Source organism: Numenius arquata, chromosome 9 (genome assembly GCF_964106895.1).
Source record: "Numenius arquata chromosome 9, bNumArq3.hap1.1, whole genome shotgun sequence".
NCBI classification, from domain to species: Eukaryota; Metazoa; Chordata; class Aves; order Charadriiformes; family Scolopacidae; genus Numenius; species Numenius arquata.
In genome coordinates, this window is record NC_133584.1 from 55,326,486 (window position 1) to 55,348,229 (window position 21,744).

At 42.9% G+C, this 21,744-nt stretch overlaps 1 protein-coding gene across 1 annotated transcript in view; it reads right to left on the bottom strand.

The window, feature by feature from the left end:
• The window catches only part of CD2AP (CD2 associated protein), an 81,405-nt gene extending 69,878 nt beyond the window's left edge, over positions 1-11,527 (bottom strand). The window contains exon 1 of the mRNA XM_074153171.1: positions 11,295-11,527. Within this exon, the coding sequence (XP_074009272.1) occupies positions 11,295-11,298 (4 nt within the window). The 5' untranslated portion in view covers positions 11,299-11,527. The remainder of the gene's footprint in view (positions 1-11,294) is intronic.
• Positions 11,528-21,744: the final 10,217 nt, after the last annotated feature.

Here is a 21,744-nt window from a genome sequence, read left to right on the forward strand (position 1 = left end):
CCCCCTCATTCACTGTGGATTCCAATACAGGGGGGTTGGAACTGCATGACCTTTAAGATCCCTTAAAACTCTAACCATTCTATGAATCTATGATTTTTTTTTTTTTTTTTTTTTTTTTTACGTACCTGAACACAATCTTGAGAACTTGAAGAATCCCTATCAGCCTTATCCTCCTGCTTCACTCCCAATAATTCTTCCCTTGTACACCCATTTGGTTGAAACATGCCAGAAGTGTAGCTGCACATTTATTTTATTTTTTTTTGCAGAGTCAGCACCAGAGCACCAAAACACAGTCCTCCCTGAGAAAAAGCCTCTAGGACTGCCCCAACACTCCACTTTTAACCTGATGGTTGGCTAATCACCAAATATGCAGCTTGGAAGCAGCTACAGCATGTGCTGTGTCTTGCACAGCTAATTGATAGCAACGCAGAACGATTGGTATTTGAAGAATTTGGGGAGGGAGCAGAGGCATTACGGGAGGTTATGAAAAGTTGTCTGGGGCAAGGGATACCAGTTGCTGTGGTCAAGAGACAGTGCACCTGAATGGAAGTTCATAGAAAGCTCACCCTCACCTCCACCGTTCTCAACATGTTCACTTAAAGTGGCAGTTTGGATTTCAGAAACACAAAGGAAATCCTTTTGACTGTCCCCACACGTCACAACTACCAGGCACGAGCCTGGTGGCCCAAATACGCACAAAAAAAAAAGAAAAATCAAGAGGATGGAAAAATCAGCAATATAACCTCAGCTTTTTAAAAACACAGATTTACCACTTCAATCACTGCTCAGAACTGCAAAAGCACAATACAGCAGCGTACAGCAAGATCCAGCAACTCTGCCTTGACAGGAAATCAGCGTGGTCTTCTTGCTGCATGGAGATGGGAGGCTGTGTCTTTCTAGTGAGAGCACATCTTGTTTCATACACAGCTTTATTTCATCTGCTATTCATCAAGCCAGAGGCTTCCTGATACTAGTTATCTACCAGGGCAGGTTTTCTTCTACTATCTCCACATTAGAAGCCATTTACTTTACAATCCATATATATATATATATATATATATTATTATTTTCTCTCAGTAAGGATGCAGCATTAAGCTTGAAAGAGCAAACCCTCTTCCCACGAAACAAGCATCTAGTAAGATGATGAACACATGAAAATTAGAGGAAACAATTTTATGCACTCTGAATTGTGCTTTTACTTGAAAACAACCACATTCTTCATTCACATACAGCCTTACAGCACATACAGCTACAAGAAATGCCTTCAAGCTTTCCTCAAGCTGCAAAGGGTTTCATCCGAGAGAGCTTACAATTCCCCAGCACCACGTCCTTACACAGATACTGGTATGCAGTAAAAGCAGATCCTGTTATACTTAGGCTTCTCATAATGTGAAAACGTTAGTGTAATGGTTTTAACTATGGTCTTCCACTTTACAGACAAACTCTCCTTCCCTGTGCTGAAGGACAAGGTATATTTTCAGTACCACGCATAGTCTGAGTCAGGCAATCAAAGCACTGTATTTAATTTTCAAGAGCAGAACAGCACAGTTTGTAATAGTCCATGCTTAATAAAAGGACCATATTCCGCTGTTTGCGCTTTTCTAAAAGATCTGCTGTCTCCTTATCTACCATACCTAGGATAGAACGGGATTAACATACTCGCTTTTATCCACACGTCGACAAAAGAGTTATTGCCCTCAGCGCTTCCACCACCCCAATTTCAGAACAGCATCTCATCTTACCTGGCTTCGGAACAGCACTAACTCAGATGAGTGGTGTGTGGTGTTGTCGATACACCAGAGGGATGGGATGTCATTCAGAGGGACCTGGACAGGCTGGAGAGGTGGGCCCAGTTGAACGTCATGAGGTTCAACAAAAGCAAGTGCAGGGTTCTGCACCTGGGAAGAAACAATCCTCAGTATAAATACAGCCTGGGGGATGAGGTATTAGAAAGCAGCCCTGAGGAAGGGGACTTGGGGGTGCTGATGGACGAGAAGCTGGACATGAGCAGGCAATGTGCTCTCGCAGCCCAGAAAGCCAATCGCATCCTGGGCTGCATCAAAAGAAGTGTTGCCAGAAGATCCAGAGAGGTGATTCTGCCACTTTACTCTGCTCTGGTGAGACCTCACCTGGAGTACTGTGTGCAGGTCTGGAGCCCTCAATATAGAAAGGGCATGGACCTGATGGAGCGGGTCCAGAGGAGGGCCACCAAGATGATCAGGGGGCTGGAGCACCTCTGCTATGAGGACAGACTGAGGGAGCTGGGGTTGTTCAGCTTGGAGAAAAGGAGGCTCCGGGGAGACCTCACAGCGGCCTTCCAGTACCTGAGGGGGGCCTACAGGAAGGCTGGGGAGGGTCTGTTTACAAAGGCCTGCAGCGACAGGACGAGGGGCAATGGTTTTAAGCTGGAGAAGGGGAGATTTAGATTGGATATTAGGAAAAAGTTCTTTACCATGAGGGTGGTGGAACACTGGAACAGGTTGCCCAGGGAGGTGGTTGAGGCCCCTTCCCTTGAGATATTCAAGGTGAAGCTCGACGAGGCCCTGGGCAACCTGGTCTAGTTGGGGGTGTCCCTGCTGACTGCGGGGAGGTCGGACTAGATGACCTTTGGAGGTCCCTTCTGGCCTGGACCAATCTATGAATCTATGAACAGAAAAAGATGTGTTGTTTGGGACATTTGAGGTTTAAAACAAACAGCCCATGGCCAGCTCTTCAGATAATCATCTGAAATTGCTGACACTCCCAGGCAGCTTCCAAATCTAGCTAAATTTGTGCAGTCTTGTACTCAAAAGTCTGAACAAAAGAATATTCTTCACTTAACCACTTAGGAAACCAGACAGATGGGTTCTGCTTTTCAGGAACAGTTGCTTTAGTCATTTACAGAGAATAGAGTTTCTTACACCTAATCCAACAACCTGAGGATGAAGGAGTGACCCTGCGTGCTCTCTCCCTACTCATTCCCACACCGCTGCCTCTTCCTTTGTGCTGCTCCAGGGTGTGCCGGTTTCATTGGCTGCCAAATCAGCTAGTTGATTCTCTTCCAGTTGGATTCAGCTCCGGCCAGTGTCTTGAACTAGATCATCCCGTGGACACATGAGCACTAAACCTGCCAAAAGGCAAGATTAAAGAACGCACTGCTATGGGCATCATCCGGGGGATTGACCATATCAAGGAATGATGGATCTAGCACTTCCCTTGGCAATTTGGTCTAGTAGTTAATAACTTCCCCGATATTTTAACATCTGAATGTTTCTAAGTGCAAACAGCAATGTAATTTACCTTAAGGCAGGCTTATTCTAGTTCATCTTGCATTTATTGATTTATGACAGTACTAAATAAGCCAAACTCCATAAAAGCATTTAAGTGATGGGAAAAATAAAGTGCAGCCCAACTGTGGAAAATCAGAGTATAGAAGGACAGAGGCATATTTTTACATACTGTGCTCAGGCTGCTTCTCAAAACATACCTATTACTGAGGACAACAAAAAGCAAAATCCACAGATATACAACAAGTGCCTCAATAACAAGTTCTGGCTGTCTAGGAATTATTTGCTCTTTAAAGGTATTATTAAGCCAATTAAAAGAAAAGAATGCAAGTTAGAGGCACAGTTTTAAAAGGACACTTGGCCAGCTTAAAATCAGTAGAGGAAGATGACAAAGTTTAAAAAAAAACATTTTACGGATCAGAAACAAGAAAGTTGTGAAATAATCAGTTCGCTGAATCATGAACACTTAGGGAGAGCCACTAATATAGACAGAAGAAACTTAAGAAATTTCAGCTTGGATTTAGTGCAAAGTAGCTGCAGGCTAAAATGGAAAAGAAGCAGCACTCTCCCTTCCCTGGCTCCTGAAATACAGTCCCATCCACCCTCCAGCTTGCTGACATGATGGCAAGCCTGGCATCAGAGTTTCTTCCACAACAGCCAGTTTATCAGCCCACACTGCAGACTCTCAACCACCAGAGACATGGCACGCCAGGAAGAGGCATCACAAAGCTCTGGCCCTTTTTGGCAGCAGCCTAAAGTTATCTCTGCTGAAGCACAGCGGGAAACTGCACGCACAGGATGAGTTCAGGACAAGAGAGATTACAAGCAAAGCAGTCTTAAAACAAATCCTTTTATAAGTAAAGATACTTGTTCAGAGTTAAGTGATGTGATTCTCCTTAACTAGAGAGAAAGCTCAGTGAAAATAGCAGTTTGATTTCTTCAAGGAACAAGGATGAACTTTTTTCCTCTGACCAGTCCCAAAAATGCACTGAGTGGAAGCAACTTGAACCATTCAGAGAAGTTTGCTTATTGTTCTGCTTTTGTATTTTTCCTGAAAAATTAAGAAACTTAAAAAAAAAAAAAATTAAGAAACTTAACCAGCTTGGAAAAAAAACCAACCAAACAACATGGAATTAAGGTAAACTGGTGTGTTTCCAATAAAACCACAATTGAACTAAAGAGTTAAAACAGGAAGACAGTTTCCTTCAGGCAGGATTTCGATGACTGCTGTAAAAGTGCTGCAGCTGACACCGCTGTAAGCAGCATCCTCAACCTCCTCCTGCTTCCATCCACTTTTACAGCCATGAGCTTAGTCTCAGTTTCTGGGGAGCCAGCCTGGCTGAAAGATAATCCAGGAAAACAGGGAAGTTGTGGAAGATTCCGCTTATACAAGCAAGAGAAGAGGACAATACTCACTAGCCAGAGGTAAGCAAAGGCAGAGACTTTATTTCAGTGCCAGCTTAAAAAGATCAAACTGCATATACAATCAAAACCATTTGACTAAGACTGACCACTTAGCAATTTTATCCAAGAGGCAGAAACTGATGACTTAAGAGTCTTCTTTACATGGTAAATCAGGCGAGTTTCCAGGAACTTAGGCAAAACTGCCTTCTTAATTTAAAATAAAAATCATTAATAATTCCAATCCACAAAAATCTATTTGCAGTAGCTGAGACTCAACTGCTGCGAAAGTGAAAAAATACAATGAGATTACCTAGTACTGCCTCATTCCAAAACCATTTATGTATTCCTCCACCTGTCAAAAAGTATCACGTTCATGGTGATTTAGGTACTGTTAAGAAAACAGCATGAGCTTAAGTGCTTTAAATAGTTTAAAATAATACTTTATCTGGTTGAAGCAATAAAGGTGACAAAATTCATTTTGAGTTTCTTAACCAATAATGCCAAATTTAAACTCAAAGTTTACAATCACAGAGCTCTCTGGCACAAGCAGAGAGATCCCCACTTTCTTCTCCAGAGTTCAGCAGAGAGCTCAAACTGCAAACCTCTCCTGTAACATCACAAGCCAGCACTCTCCAAATTGCTGAAATTAAAGGAAAATATTTCCTTTTTTTAAATAATTCAAAATATTAGATTCTAATTTATTGCACTGAAAGCAACCTTGCCTAATACCTTGAGCATGTTATAGGCAATATATATTCCTTTATGAAAAGTTGACTCAATATTCTAAATTAGCTCATATTATATTGTCTCCAGTGTACATCACCCCAGATCTGGAAAGATTTAACTCATGTGGCAGACACATACTACAACTTCTCCCTCAGTCTGATTTAGGGCTCTAGTAGTGGCAGGTCTTAAATCTTTCAGGAAATTAAGATATACTGTTCAAGAATATCTACAATGCTTCATTTTCTTCATTCAAGATTTCTGAAAAAGCAACATTTCACATTGATTTTATATAAAGTCAATTTTCGATCTAGCTAGAGCAATAAAACATAATCCCACCCAAAAATACTTGTCGGCATTAGTCAGAGAAAGTAAATACCTGCACTGGCGTCACAACATTATTCAACTTAATTAAGCTTACACTAAGAAATGCAGAACAATTTAGGGTGAGAGGAATCTACAGAGGCCATCCAGTGTAACAGAACAGCTGAGGGCGATGCACAAGCAGGGTTACACTTGCACCATCACAGTGACAAAGTTACGTAAAACAATTTCTCATCACCACACAACCAAGAAGATAAGGGACACAGAGGCACCGCTGTCACCTTCACAGGGAGCGGGGCACATTAGTGCATTCACAGTTCAGAGAAGAGAAAAGCAGTGTTCATGGAAGAGTGTAAGAGAAGAAAAAGTTAAACAGGACAAGGGGTAATGGTTTTAAACTGAAAGAGGGGAGATTTAGATTAGATATTAGGAGGAAATTCTTTACTGTGAGGGTGGTGAGACACTGCAACAGGTTGCCCAGAGAAGCTGTGGATGCCCCATTCCTGGAGGTGTTCAAGGCCAGGCTGGATGGGGCTTTGAGGAACCTGGTCTAGTGGGAGGTGTCCCTGCCCATGGCAGGGGGGTTGGAACTCGATCTTTAAGGTCCCTTCCAACCCAAACCATTCTATGATTCTAAACATAATTTAACTACATTACAAAATACATGAAGACAGTTTAAAAACAAAACAAACTTTAAAAGGGACAGAAGAAAAGGGCTAACCCTCTGTAGTGGCCCAGAGACACATTTTAAGTGCCCAGGTTGTAATGACAGGTTGGATTAGCTGCTAGAAATTACTATACCCCAGGCCCCCTAACAACAAATTTCACCTGATCGACCTACCCACTTCTGTCAAGATGACCTAAGCCACTTCAAGGATGTTAATTGCTGCTCTTTCCTAACAAATCGTTTTTATGTAAGTGGGTTCGGGAAATACCGGACCAGCAGTCATACGTGACAGCATCTTCAAGGAATCAAAACGGATGGGAAGAGCAGAGCAATGACAGCCAGAGTGAGACAGCCCCATTAGCCACCTCCCTTAGCCCCAGACAGCACAATGTGCCCGACCACGCACTTCCTGTGTTTATGCAACAAAAATCCCACTAAAGGACAAAAAAAACCCTAACACAGGCAGAAGGGAGTGAAGACCGCCAATGAAGGTGATGAGACTTCAAAGAGAAGATCCTACCTAGCTGAAAAAAAAAGGCTCTAAGAACTGTTAGGAAAACTAAAGAAACCACCTGCATGGAGTTAAGTCTTGAATAACACATACACAGTCCTGAAAAACTCTCCACAACAAGACCAAAGTGGTATCAAAATTAAAATAACCATTAAAACCACAATTGAGATGACCAGCACCTGGAATGGGTGGCACACAAGGAAAACAGATGCACAGAGCCTTCTCAGGCTGAGGCCACCAAGCAATCATCCACCATTCCTCAAAAATACAAAGGAGTCAGCTGGAGCAACCAGCAGCTGTAGGAAAAAACGAACAAACAAACAAAAAACCCCTCACACTGAAAGGACATACTTCCCCCTCACGCCCCAGTCATACTAAATAGGGACTCTCACTGCCACAGGTAATTGTGGAGGGCTAGAACCACGTTCCTCTTTGATCCCCTTTGTACAAGTCCCTGATGGCCCACCACTGTTATAAAAAGGTCCAGTGAAATTGCAAACACCTTTAAGTGAGTCCATAAATTACTATTACCAGACCCTGGGTTTTTATAAAAAAATAAAGAACTTTCCATGACGGATCTGCTTTCCATATCCATTTCCTCCCTACCTGCCCCACAGACAGGACTCTCAGCGTAGAAGCTCTTACATTCTTGGACAAACAAAAGGGCAAGAGCTGAACTTACAAAAACTCGAGCACTTTTTGATGGGACTTCTCCTCTACTTTGACCCAAACCCAGTATCCATCAATTCTTCCCAATTACTGTAATCTGGTTTACCAGTAGCTTAGGCACCTCTCTTCCAGAGGTCAGCTTTCCATCATCTTTCCTCACAGTTTTGCCTAGAATAAAGAAAATTATAATAATAAAGCACTGTGCTCAACACTGTCAGTACCAGTACAGTTCGTCTGTCAACATTAGGCTCGTGAAGTACCCTGGTACAGAAGGATTGTATTAGCTTGTACTTCTGATTAAGTCATCTTATTCTTCATAATTTAGCGCGAATAAAGTTCAAACTGTACATTGCATCTTTCTTGGTAAAAATACTAGCAGTAGGACTCTCATTCGTCCCACTCATTCGTTTGGGAGTTTTTGGAGTGGATTTTTAGGGGGGTTTTGTTGGGTTGTGTGGCTTTGTTTAAAATTAGAGAACAAACCTTGAAGTACTGTTTTAACTAGTAAATGTAATACTACTAGTGAATACTGAAACTCACTGTCCTGTGACACTATTTTAAAAGTATTCAGTCCGTTTACAAAAATCTTCCAGATTTTTTTTGTTGCTGACATGAAGGTGAAGAAAGCAAAAGGCTTCACACAAGTTTAATGTTCAATGAACTTACTAAATAATTTCTATACACCAAATGTGTTTACATATATTTATACCCATTCTGTTGGCGATGAAGAAGTATGTCTGGCTTCTTAAAGTATTTCAAAGTTATAAAATTTTCTGAAGATGAAATGCAGCAAATCTAAACGTACTAACTCATTAGAACCACAAATCAAAGCTTGCACAAGTTTTATTTTTTTTTTCTTGTATTTCCAAAAAGAGGAAGGGGGAAACTCACATAGCTAAGAAGATATTGACAGAAGTCCAGTAGATTTCAGTGTACCACTGTGGAAATTTATCAACTGTTACTGAAATCCATACAAAAATTGGTTGGACACTGCAAATTTAGCTCAGCCTTCCTGTTAAGGTGCAAGTTGTATACTCAAACCGCTTCTCAACTATAAATAGGAAAATCAACTGTTATTGAGCCGTGGAGTTAAACCAGACAGATGTTACAACGAACCAACACATGGAATTGAACCTCCTTCTAAGCAGTTATCAACCCAAGACAGCAAAAAGGTAATTCAATCAAAGCATTTTCCCCAGAACATCTGAGTACATTTTTTCCTTTAATTAATCTATTTCTCTACCTATTTGTATAGCAATATATTGAATCTACCTGATTAATCTAGTACAGAAGAATTATAGTGACAGTGTTCAAGCATGTAACTGGGCATTACTAGTAACTTTGTATGGTCTAGTGTTTGTCACTTCTGATAACATCCTCCTTCCCGTCTTTCAAGCGCCGGAATGACACATGCTCTTGCAACATTAATTTCCAGCTACTACAAGAACATAAAAGAACCTGTTTCAAGGCATTTTGTACTTCTGCCCTTCTCCTTTTGGTTCCTCCAGAGTCATACTGCCCCGTTCTTACTGCTCCGTAAGTTTCAGAAACCCTCGAGTTTGCCAAAAAGATACCTTAACAGTCCTTTCTAAGCCACCTCTTGCATGTAAAATCTCTTCCATAAGCTAACGTAAAAGACAAACAGTCTCTTATCAAGAGTCAGCTCTACCATGATGTTACTAATAAAATAATGACTTCAAGGTAAGCACGAAGCCATCACTAAATATAGTGAGCGCAATGCAAACTACAGTAAGTTCTTCCACTCATTTTTAGAGATGTTTTACTGTACATTCCTCCTCACTTTCAGTCACAAGAAAGCAACACTTGAAAATCTGAATAAAGGATGACACCTTCACGGAAAATCAATTTAAAAGGCTCTGGGATCATTCTGCAATCACTTACAGAGGTTTGCCAGCGTTCTGGCAGAAAGAGTTCTATAATTGCCCACACACACAAATTATTATGGTTATAACAACCCATGCAATAACAATACTTGACACAGAGTGTATGCACCCACTCAATTCAGTCGCCTCTGGAGTAGTAATAACACACTCACTACTGTAATCGGAAGAGGCATAGAAAGAGCCTACACTTAAGAAAAGGAACGGTAAGAAAAAAAGCACATACAACAATTATTATAGTAATTATTAGTCATAAACTGGACTCAGTCCTTTAACTAGTCTTACACAGTACTCCTAAGAGCATACTAATAATTCTAATAAACCAGACCTACCATATGTAAATCTTCAGGTATTTCACATTTCAGCATTACACAGTCTGAGTTCAAAATGGTTGATTAGCACACTAAACCTTTACACTTTAGGAACTAGCATCAGAGGCCACCACAATAACCTGGGTAGACACTTGCAAGTAAGGCCATGCAGCCCAAAAGGAAAGAAACAGTAATCCTTATCTATTCTGAATAATCCCAAGAAGCATTAAAAAGTGAGTTCTTTAGAGCCTGGTTTGTATCAGAACCTAAAACACCAATTTCACTTTATATTTTCAGACTTCAATTTAAGTACACTTTGACCACACAAGACAACTTTCCCTGAGATGAAAACACTGAAAGCATGTCTTTATAAGCAGGAGGAAGACAAGTCAGGAGGAGCTCGTATCGCCTCACTAACTGCACATTCGATCTGCACACCGTGCACTTCTTCCCTTCTTTTTACGCACAAGGGGGAAGGAAGCAAAGCTATACAAAAACCAGGTATGTTTCCACTTAAAAAGTTTAAATCATGCTCATGGCAGGTTTGCACGCAGCAGAATAAGCGCCCCCCCCCCCCCCCCCAGGCTCTTCACCCACCCCTCCATAAGTACATCAAGCACTTGATGTTACACAGTGCATGCTAAGGGATGCAAAGCAAGGAACGCAACACGAGTGGAGATAGCAGAGACAGACAAAATGGTCCATGGGCCACTCTGGACCCCAGCGGGGAAACTCTGAACAGGGAAAAAGGGCTCTGAAGAGCGGGCTTTAAGAAACACTTTCACACTTCCCTATGCAGACGCTATTACATTTAAAAAAAAAAAAAAAAAAAAAAAAAAAAAACCCAGAAAGACCCAGTGCAACTGATTGTTTCAAGTATAAACCTGAACTGTCACATCATGAAAACAGGAATACTTGTCGTTATACACTTGCTTTATTTAAACCAACACTGGTGGAGAACTGGATGAAGGCAGCAGCTCAAACTGAAGCGGGGGGGAGGGGGGGGGAACAAAAAGCCAAAAAGGGCTAGATTTAGTCAGGACAACTTTTACACCAACCCGCTCCAGCCAAGCTCCCTCCAGCCAGCTCTGGGTCAGGGTCCGCCGTAGGGCTGTTAATCCTCGCTTCTCTTCACCGAAAACCACGGAACCTCGGCCGCTGCCCCCCATCTTCTCCCGCCCCGGGCCCCCGCCGCCGCCGCCCCCCGGTACAGGCCGGGCGGGAGGGACCGGCCCCGGCCTCTCCCGACCCCGCAACCGCTCCTCGTCCCGCCGAGGAGGCAGCACCTGCGGGCACCTGCCGCCGCGGCGGCGGCTCCTCCGGTCCCTCCTGCGAAGCCACCGGGTGCCAGCAACGCTCCTTCCCCGGGGGCTGCCCCGAAGCGGCGGCGCTTACCGGGCACCCCAGCCCCGCGCCCTCCCCCTCAGACAAAGGCCGGCGGAGGTGGCCCCTGGGGAGCGGGAAGACGGGGGCTGGTCTCCCCCCCGCACCGTGGCAGACCTTCCCCGCCGCACTCACCCATGCTGCGCCCGCCCGCCCGCCCGCCCGGGCTCGGCGGAGCGGCTCCGGGTCCCGCCGACGCGCTCAAACTGGGCACGGCGGCTCCATCCGTGCCGCTACGGGCGTGGAAAAGGGGATCTACTCCGAGCCGCCGGCGGCCCGGGGCGAAGGGGACCAGAGACCCGTCCCAGCGCTTCGCCCGCCACCGCCGCCGCGCCTCAGGCGAGCTCCGGCACCGGCGGCCCCGCCCCCGCCCCGCCCCGGGGTCGCCAAATCCCGCGAGAGCCGAGCGCCACCGCCCCCACGCCGCCGCCGTTGCCAGGCGGGGTGACGTCACCGCCCGCCTCCCTCAGCGCCCGCCGCCGCCTTCCTCCTCCTCCTCCTCCTCCTCCTCCTCCTCCTCCGCCTCCTCCTCCGCCGCCGCCGCCGCCGCCGCCGGCGGGAGGAGTGAGGTGCCCCGCTGCCGCCCCGCTTCCCCCTGCCCCAGGTCGGAGTTCTGCCGTGCTTCCCGCCCTCCCCACAGCCGTTTCCTCTCAGGTCCTCCTGAGGAATCGTAGAATCGTCTTGGTTGGACGGGACCTTCCAGATCTTCGAGTCCAACCACCAGCCCAACGCTGCCAAGTCCACCACTAAACCACGTCCCTCACCACCACGTCTACACGGCTCTTAAATACCTCCAGGGATGGGGGCTCTACCACTTCCCCGGGGCAGCCTGCTCCAATGCTTGATAACCCTTCGGTGAAGAAATTTTTCCAAACATCCATCGTAAGCCTCCTCTGGTGCTACTTCAGGCCGTTTCCTCTTGTCCCATCGCCTGTTCCTTGGGAGAAGAGACCCACACCCCCCTCACTACACCCTCCTTTCAGGTGGTTGCAGAGAGCGAGAAGGTCTCCCCTCAGCCTCCTTTTCTCCAGGCTGAACACCCCCAGCTCCCTCAGCTGCTCCTCACAAGACTTGTTCTCCAGACCCCTCACCAGCTTCGTTGCCCTTCTCTGGACACGCTCCAGCACCTCGACGTCTTGTCTTTCTTGTCATGAGGGGCCCAGAACTGGACACAGCACTCGAGGTGGGGCCTCACCAGTGCCCAGTACAGGGGAACCATCACTGCCCCAGTCCTGCTGGCCACACTATTGCTGACACAGGCCAGGATGCTGTTGGCCTTCTTGGCCACCTGGGCACACTGCTGGCTCATGTTCAGCCGACTGTCGACCAATAACCTCAGAAATGCCTCAGAGAGACGATATCCCCTTCCCCTTCCCACACGGGGTGGGGGTCCTGCCCGCACCCCTCAGCAAAGCCTCGGCCCTCTCAGGCCCTTGAGCTGCCTTGTGCGTCCAGGGGCTTCCCCACCTCCTCGCCCAGCAGCATCCAGGTTCCAGCTCTTACCCAAACGCACCCATCACGGGGTAGTTTTGGGAAGCCCTTTTCGGGAAGAGAAGTTGTGAGATTTGGGGTTTTATGACTGCAGGGTCCTGGCTCAAGGAGTTCCTGAGGAGGAAAGCAGGGACGTCCCCACGGCCTCCGAGGCAGCGAACCTTTTGTGCCTGTTTATGGGCTTGTACGTTACTTTTGGAGAGTTTACAGGGCACTTTCTTTTTTAAGATGCAGTAAAGACTAGAGGAAAGTGTTCAAAGCTATATCAGGCTGCCACTGCTTAAGTTTTTGTGGGAAACTCAGGAATGAGTGAAAACGACTACTTAGAACTAAACCAATTTAAGGAAAAAACAGTGACCCTGAGGCCAAAAGGGCAAGTAAACATCTTCTGGTTTTGATGAAAATCAGGGAATACAGCGCAGCAGGGCTCTCTGAAATGAAAATACTCTGTCTTCCCTGCTGCAGCCATCCTTTCATGAGCGGTTCAAAATGAGCCATTTCAGCCACGCTCAGGACAAAATTAGCCTAAAAAGAATGTCAAGTATTTCCAGGAGCCAGCTTTTGCTTAGCATCTTTCTCATGGAATATAAACAGCAAATGAGTCAGATAATGCATGCTGAAGGCAAAATGTGAAGTCTGAGGCTGTAAACGAGCATATGCCATATTGTAGTATGATATTTCATCTCCTTCTTTGTACTTTGGGGCAGACTGTGCTTCCATTTCTTCCGACAGCAGACCTGGAAACGTACAAGTGATAGTAAGAATTTCCTTGAAGCAGGTATAGCATTTAACTCATAAGTGGTCCCCATAATACTCCCCTTAAGAGGAGAAGCTATTTTTTTTATAAAAATACAGCCTCTCCCCACCCCAGATTTACAATAGTTAATAGCAAGAGGAGAGTTGGGACAGAAAGGAAACACCATCCTTAAGATTTGAAATCACTCCCAACAAAAATTCAGAAAATAACTTCCATGAGGATGAATTATCCTCATCTGTCTTCTCTGTAGTTTTTTTTTCCACTTCCTCTGAAGAGCTACATGCTATAAAAAGGATAAAGGATGAGAGGAATTATAAATGTGATCCGATACAGCAATTTTTACCCTTTTAAGCCCTGCCACAAGGCTAAGTATGCATGAACAACAGTTGAGAAATAAAATATTCATAGTGTATGCCTTTTCAGAGAGTTGAAGGAGCTCCATGTAGGCTTTCCAAGCTCATTCCAGTTTATTTGAGCATCATTACTACCTTTAGATCAGCTCTGGGTGAATACTCAAGCTGACATGAAGCCACCTTTGGCCTCCTTTTCATTCTAGAAGATGCTGGAGAGCAAAAGGTCAGTTCTCAAATCTTACACTATGGACTAGCAGGACACTGGCTTTCTGAAATTCTATTTTATTTTTACATGTCATGATAACTGTGGCCAGGAATGACTCAGAACTTCTTAGCAGTTTGAGGACAAAAGCTGAACTTTATTCAGAGCCCGTCTGCTCTGACAATACTGCAGCAGCATCCAGCCAGTCCTGTGCTTTAGTCTCCATCTCCTTTTCAGTACCAGCGAGGCAGAAATGGGATGGTTCCTGAGGGAGCCCATGTGGCTGCTGAGCCCAAAAGCCTTTTTCTGTCTGGACGCCTGGCTGCAATGCTGCTGAATCCATCATCTCCAGCCCTGGACAGTTTTCTGGTTTGCCCATGTCTAAAGCTGGTCCTTCTTTGGGGCTTTGGCCCATGAGTTTTGTGAGGCTGAACGGTTGTGTCTGCCTTACGCTTCGCTGAGTTTGACAAGACTTCGCTGCCCTGACTTCTGCAAAAATGCAAGAGTCCGCTCATGTGTAACTCAAAAGAAGCTCAGGGACCCCTATTTAGCATTCTTATATGAGTTGGCAACTGTAATCCATATAAGGAAAATACATCTGTGTTTGGCTATTAACTATTAACTATTATAGCTCAACCATTAAACCATGTGACTACTTTGTTTCTTTTCTATATGCTCTATGTCTGATGTCATGTGTTAAATGCTTATTTACCAATAATTACCTTCTAAATCACCTCTATTGAGGTCCTTCCTCACTTTCCACTTTAATAAAAGCTGAAAACATTTAATTAGATATTTTCACTTGGGTATTATGCAATGATTGGTATTTATGTGGTCCTTTGAAAATAGAATATTTTGTATTTGAAAATACAGTCTTGGTGTTATATTAATAGATATACAGGGAACACTGGATCTTGGTTTTTATTCAAACATTTCTTTCAGTTCAAGCAGAATGTAGAGCACCAATACTCTGACTATGGAATTATAAAAGTGCCTATTCCCAAATATTTTCAAATTTAATTAGGTTCCCCAAAATAACTGTGATTATTTTCTCCTGAGATGGAATTTGTTCAACAAAACTTTTAAAAGTGAAAGGTTAGCATTTTAAATGCTTTATGATTGAGCTTAAGGAATATCTGAATTTACTGCTTGCTATTGAGAGAGGAAGAGTTGTGACACATTCACAGATCAAGAAAATATTCACTGTTAATATCAGTAACTGCTAACATTTTATTTTACAAGAGAGATCATTGTATAGAGCCTGCTATGTAGGTTTATAACATAAAATAAGAATGATACAATTTGTCACCACTGGAGATGCTTTTTTTTCTCTTGCAAAAAAACCTAGGAATAATGACAGACTTCTCCTAGCAGTGCTAGAGTACACATTTCACTTGAACTTTTTTGCCACTGTGGTAATCTTAAAATTACTCCATTACTTCCAAATAAAGAAACCTAAACCCAGAACTTTCAAAACTTCTCCCTAGAGTATAAAAAAATAGAGGAACGGCCTTTTTTTTTTTTTTCAAATAAAAACCATGTGTCAGCTGTTACCAAGTTAAAGTTTCATGCACATTTGAGTAGCACATGTACTGCAATAATTGTACATTCCCCTTTAACCAAATAATTTGCTCCCAAACATTCCAGCCGAGTCAATTTTTCATGCTTTCAGTACTCTATTGCATTTTTCATGACAGCAACTTCTTGCCCAACAATACCCCTAAAAATTGACTGGAAGCATACAGCCTCTAGAATTAAAGAGTTAAACAGTCTTGACTGTAAAATTCCACCTTTTTTTTTTTTTTTCCAGTAGCATTTCCTAATAACATTACTAGTAAAAAGGACAGGTTTGTGGTTCAGAAGTTAAAAAATTATTTAGATGAGAAAACTCCCTCTGCTGGTTTGAAGAAGCAGCAGATATATTTCATTTTCAAAAAAAATACAATCGGTGGGAAAATATTCATTCAGCACGCACAGTATTTTTCCCTTCACTGTATACTGGGAAGGGAAGTGGAGAGTGAGTCTGCTTATTCCACAGAATGAGGCAGGACTCTTCAAAAAAAAAAAAAAAAAAAGAAAGAAAATATAAAAGCACAGAGCAGTTGTTATGTAAATAAAAACTGTATCAAAATTGCATTTTGAAGGAGGGGGCAAATTAAGTTTGCACACTAATATTTAATCCTATTATTTCTTATAACTTTGGGTTTGGAGGGGGGGTGCATTATTTTAAGAAGCAATACGAACTTTGCCTTTCTTTTCTTCCTCTCCTTCTTCAGACACTCCAGAATGCGACATCTTAACAGCTCTGCAGGGCTCTTAGGCTGGACCCTTTGCAACTACAGCACAGCTCCCTCCATCCAGGTAAAGAGCAACTAGTCATAGTCCTTCTTGCAGATTAATGCTAAAGGAGGAGGAAATACTGCAGACAGCTGGTGATATTAAGGAATTTGGAGTGCTAGTTTTCAGGCTTTCGAAAGAATCATGCACTAGTGCCATATTTTTGAGACCGTGGACTGTAGATCAGTGATGATCGATGAGAACTCAGGAGCTGGTCTGCAATATAATTGAAAATGGCTTTGTAAACCAGCTACACTTGCACTCTCACACATGGAACATCAAGCAACCAAAATGAGGGAAGTACTATGGACACTGGAAGTTTATCTTAATTTTATTTATCTTTAGCTGGAAATTGTTGTGGCAACACCACAAAAATGGTTTGTTTATTGCTTATGTTCTTGGTTGAAAAGGTGGAGGAGCATCAGCCAACAGCAACAAATTCCTCTGTCTTTTGTTTCAAATTTAACCACTTGACCTATTTCCACCATTATTATCAACTTCTTCAGTCAAGCCCATTCCCTTCTCCATAACCAGCTCTAGCCTGAATTTTCCTCTCATTCCTTTGCTTCATGGCAAAAACTCCTGTGCCTTACTCAACTGTGCTGGGCTGAGCACAAGACGGGGAGCCAGGAGAAGTTTTAGTTCTGTGGTCTCATATTGTTGTATAAAAGTACTTCCTTCAGATCGGATCCAAAGTTGATTAAAACATTTTTGTAGGTAACAGCTTGTCCAGTACTAAATACTTCTAAAATCCTGAATGAAGTATTCAAAATGCCACTTCTGTTGCACAAGTATGAAAGGACTTGTAAGTGTTGAATCTTGAAAGAAAAGGGATTGGGGGAGTAGGGGGTGTATCTGAAATTCAGGCTAAGTGTAGGCAACAATTAATCATGTTTCTGCCATGAGGCCATTATAACAGTAACCTGAAGGAGTAGTTACCCTGATGGCAGCTACTAAGTTTTTTCTTTGACATCTCTTCTGAGGATTCAATTCATTTATACTGGGCTATTACAACTAATTAATACAAAGCTGTAAACAGCAGGGAGTTTGTGGAGAAGCTCAGTCCACGTCATGCTGATAAAAAACATTTCACGTGGACATATAGTCATTAACGGTATAACCATCTCTGTAACCAGATCTGTATGTTCAAAGATACCGTATTTGATTTAAACACAGGAGAGCTTTCATCTCCACGGTTTTTGTTGTAGTACATCACACTGTACTTAAGAAGCAGCAGAAAAAAAGCACAAACTGTTCTTTTCACCAGCATATTTACTTTTTTCACTAATAAGCAACCACCTTCCTCCTTCCCTTTTAGGTGCATTTGGCATTTTGCGTTTGTATTAAGTCCCTTTGGCAGCCACTGTTTGGGATTTCCTTATATTAACATCTAGCACAAAGAAATCTCATCTTCAGGGTCCAGTGGGCTAATGGTTTCCTTCGGTATCTGAATAAATCAACAGCTGTGGCCTTCAGCCATTTTCTCTTACCAAAGTAAAAGTAACTGAAAAACTGCTGCTTGTTGTAACAGTTCTCACACGTGCTCCGGGAGGGGGATAAGAAGCTTTTCTCTGCAGAGACGACTTCACACAAAACATACGGTATTAGCAATGTAATTTTTCCCTTGCTCCATCAGTATAAGCAATGTAGTCCTAATTGCAACGATCTAAAGATATAAAGTTTGCTCAAAAGGTAGTAAGTTTTATTAAGGCATTTGATACATCATCATTAATATTTGTATCACTGTAATGCATGCATGTTATCTGTTAGGGTGCTTTTTTGTGCCACAGGGAAGATGATGGTGTCAACTGAAAGTGCCGTTGTATTCAAGTGCTGGTCACTGATACCTGTACAGCCCCTTTGTGCTCTCAGTGCAGTGCCAAAAGCAGCTGAGTCACTGCTACCGCAGTTGGAAAGTGTCACTCCCTGACACTGAACTCCTGCTTCTGGCTCTCGCGCTCTTGTGCTAGTTCTACTCCTCACCTGATGGTCGTATTCAGCCAGTTCAGCTTCCAAACCCAGCAGGAAACTTTGAAAGCAAGGAATTGTTAAGTCTTCAGAGCACTTTGGGCTTGCAATGAAACTATGTTCAACCGCAATTTTTAAAATTCCCAATCAAACCAGGCTATCAATCACCAAAAAGACTGATCAGGTGCAGAAACGAGACCTGTTACTTGCACTCAGGTAACTATTTTGCATCCTGGCTTTTCTTGTGGCTTTAGTGCGAGGGTTTTTTAATGGAAGTACAGCAAAGCCACACCCTGCAAGCTCCAGGCTGTGAAAACACAATGTTCTCTACAGTGATCCGCTATCGGGGACTCCTGGGAGCCTGTTGGAGAAAGGGATGTGGAGTTACCTGTATGTTTACATTTTCCCGTATTGATTTTTCTAAGCTGACAATGCTACGAGCGGTGCATTTTCATCAATATCACAGTCTTCCATAGAAAGGTCAAGACAAAAAAGAGTGCAAACATACTTCTCTATGGCTTCATGCTTTAAGCTTAACACAATGGCTCTTCTCTCTTCATTCTCAAACAATGTAAGATTGTCATTAATTTTCTTGAAAGTAGCAGCCTTTTTCTGAGAGCTGTTCAGCTGCTTTTGAGTTTATAAATAGCGTTCCCAAGGGGCAGTCTGTGCATCTGGGGAATCGCCAGAGTTGACCAAATACCCACTGTTCAGAAAATTCTAGAACAAAATACTACTTCCCCTGGAAATTCCACACCCTCTCGTTCATTTATATTACCTGGACTCTAGGATTTGTTGCTATAATCAGTAGGTGCTTTTGTAAGGTGTATAACTATGTCCAGCAAGCTGCTCAATTTTACAAAAAAGTTGATTACTCGCATTTTTGGTCCTGAAAGTTATCAAGTAAATTACAGCTGGCAAAACCATTAGGCATTATGCAGAGAAAACAATGCCCAGAGCAAGAAAGGACACGTATTTCTCCCTCCCCATCCCCAGACAAACCAAACCCTATCAATTTTATTTGGTAAAAAAATCAGAATTGTGATTTGATCTAATAAATATGAAATATTTTCAATCAGAAGGGTTAGCTCTCACCTTAGTAAGGAATTTGTAACTGTGAAGAAGGGCCCCTTGGCAGAGCTTTGGAGGCTTTCGCTGGTTATTTTTTTGTTGTTGTCATGTAGAGTAAGAACTTAGATATTTATCTACATTCCTGCAGGCTTGTATATCCTCTCCCTTGGGGCATTGATGCCTGCTGCCAACAATGCACATCAGGTTTTCTAGAGAGACGGCAAGATCAGCCTAACAACCGACCGAGCACTTCAGAAGCACCTGATTGCTCTATATTTTCCCTCCTAAGAAGTTAAAGTATTGGAGATTATTCATTTTACCAGAGCATATTCCCACAAAAACAGCGGAAGATGTTTTCTCCTTCACTCACTGGCTACAAGTGGAAATTTTCACTCTGTATTTCCACTTGAACAGTTACCAACATCTCGATCTGAGGAAGGAAAAGAGGCTTCTATTCTGCTTTCACAGACATTGAAGTTAGAGAGGCAAACAGAAGGTTGGGTTTATGTCCTGACAAGTGAAATGTTTTTCAGTTCCCATTTTAGGTGGGACAGTGAACTGAAATTATTTCTACTTTTCCTGATTAAGGTGCAAAGACTTGTAGGCTTTTTGTGCACAGTCAGAGAAAAACACCACAAATAAATTAGTTGTATGGAGTAGTTTGTTGCATTGTTTGGACTCGCATTTGCCCACCAGAAGGTGCAGAGGCGGCTGTGTGGCAGAAAAGGGGAATGTGCTCCTGCCACAGTATCCGAGTCACCCAAAGTGCATCACGAAATATAGTCACAAACCTGAGTGGTTTTTCTAAGAAAGCAAGAATAACTAATCAGCCGGTTTGTGAGTTCATTACCCAAAGGTATGGACATGGATAATTCATACCTTTCCTACCAAAAGCTGAATCCTTTAGCTGGCACCCTCCCAAAAACACCCACTCAGAGAACAATTTGCAGACACAATGTTTTCTATTCTTTTTCACTTCTCCATCTGTGTTATTTCCAGCCCAGACTACTTGAAAGTCAGCATCCCTTCTTGAATCTAATTAATCCTTATGACTTGGCCCTTCACATCAAATTCCTTCCTTTTTAGAAATTCCAGTTTATAGTTGTTCCAGAGCTCCTGCTGTACTAGGGAACTCCCAATGTCTCTTCATGACCTTTTGTCGCAAACAAGAGCGAAAACAATAGTTTTGTTTAGACGCACCGGTCTGATAAAAGACAATTTTTTTTTTTCAGGGGGAGGTCTTAGAAAACAGGGTCGGTCTGTTATAAGGACAGATGGTAACACAGGCTTGGTCAGAGACAATTTCCCTTCTCTGCCATTTTCTACACCAGTTATCTCTCGTGGGAAATCAGAATTCCCAAACTTTTTTTTGTTCCAATTTAAAATTACAGCAATTCTTGCAATAAATGTTCTCAAAACCACTTGCTTCTGGAAAAAAAAAAAAAAAAAAAGATACGTTTCGAACATCCTACAGTTTTCTTTCAGTGTTTATATTTGTCTCATGACATGTCAAGTAACGGCTGGATTTAGGGAGTGCGGTTCTTCTAACCAGTTCCCTGACATCCCAGGTGATTGCTCTGTGGTCTGTTTTCTTCTCAGTGCATGAAAAATGCAAGTGTCAAAACCCCAGTGTTTTTCATTCCTGCTGACTAGCTCTACTCCTGTGTTATACTGGAACATTTAGTTATTCTAGAGCTAGCGGACAAAAGGAACACAGAAACACCCATGTATGAAATCCACCCTTGTAATAATGTCCAGAAAAGTGCTAATGTCCATATGGAATTTTTAGAAAGGTACAGCATGGCACTTCAGGTATCTCTTGGACCCAGCCATTTCAGTCGCTGACTGGAATATTAGTTTGAATTTTAACATGAACAGTGAAGAGAGGCTCATTTCACCTGATCTTAGCTGCACGCTTCAGCCACTCTGCTGGTGCGGATCCATTTGACAATCTGTGGAAAGGAAGAAGCAGGCACTGATGGGAAACAGTTCATCAGATCCTAAAATAAGTGCCTAAAATATGAGTGATAAAAACCCTGGAGAGGCGCCAGCATCTCTCTGGTGGCTGTAGAGGGAAACCACACAACTAGCTTAGAGTTTGATGACTAACATTTAATAAAGTGAATGCCATCATTAGAGTAGATGTATACATATTCCTCTTGCAGCACCTCTTTTTTTTTTTTTGCCTTTACACTCTGCTATTAAAATGTTTTCCTTGCAAACAACACTGCATGTTGGACAATCTAGAGTTAGATTTAGTTCATGTTTCTGGAGATTGCTTCATGTACCCAAAAGTGAGACAAGACCTAGACACAGCTGCTTAAAGAGGAAGTCTCGAAGTGGAAAGAAAGTAATAAAATACTGGCCTAATCCAACTATACTCCTTCTATTTTTAAGCCTCTTGAT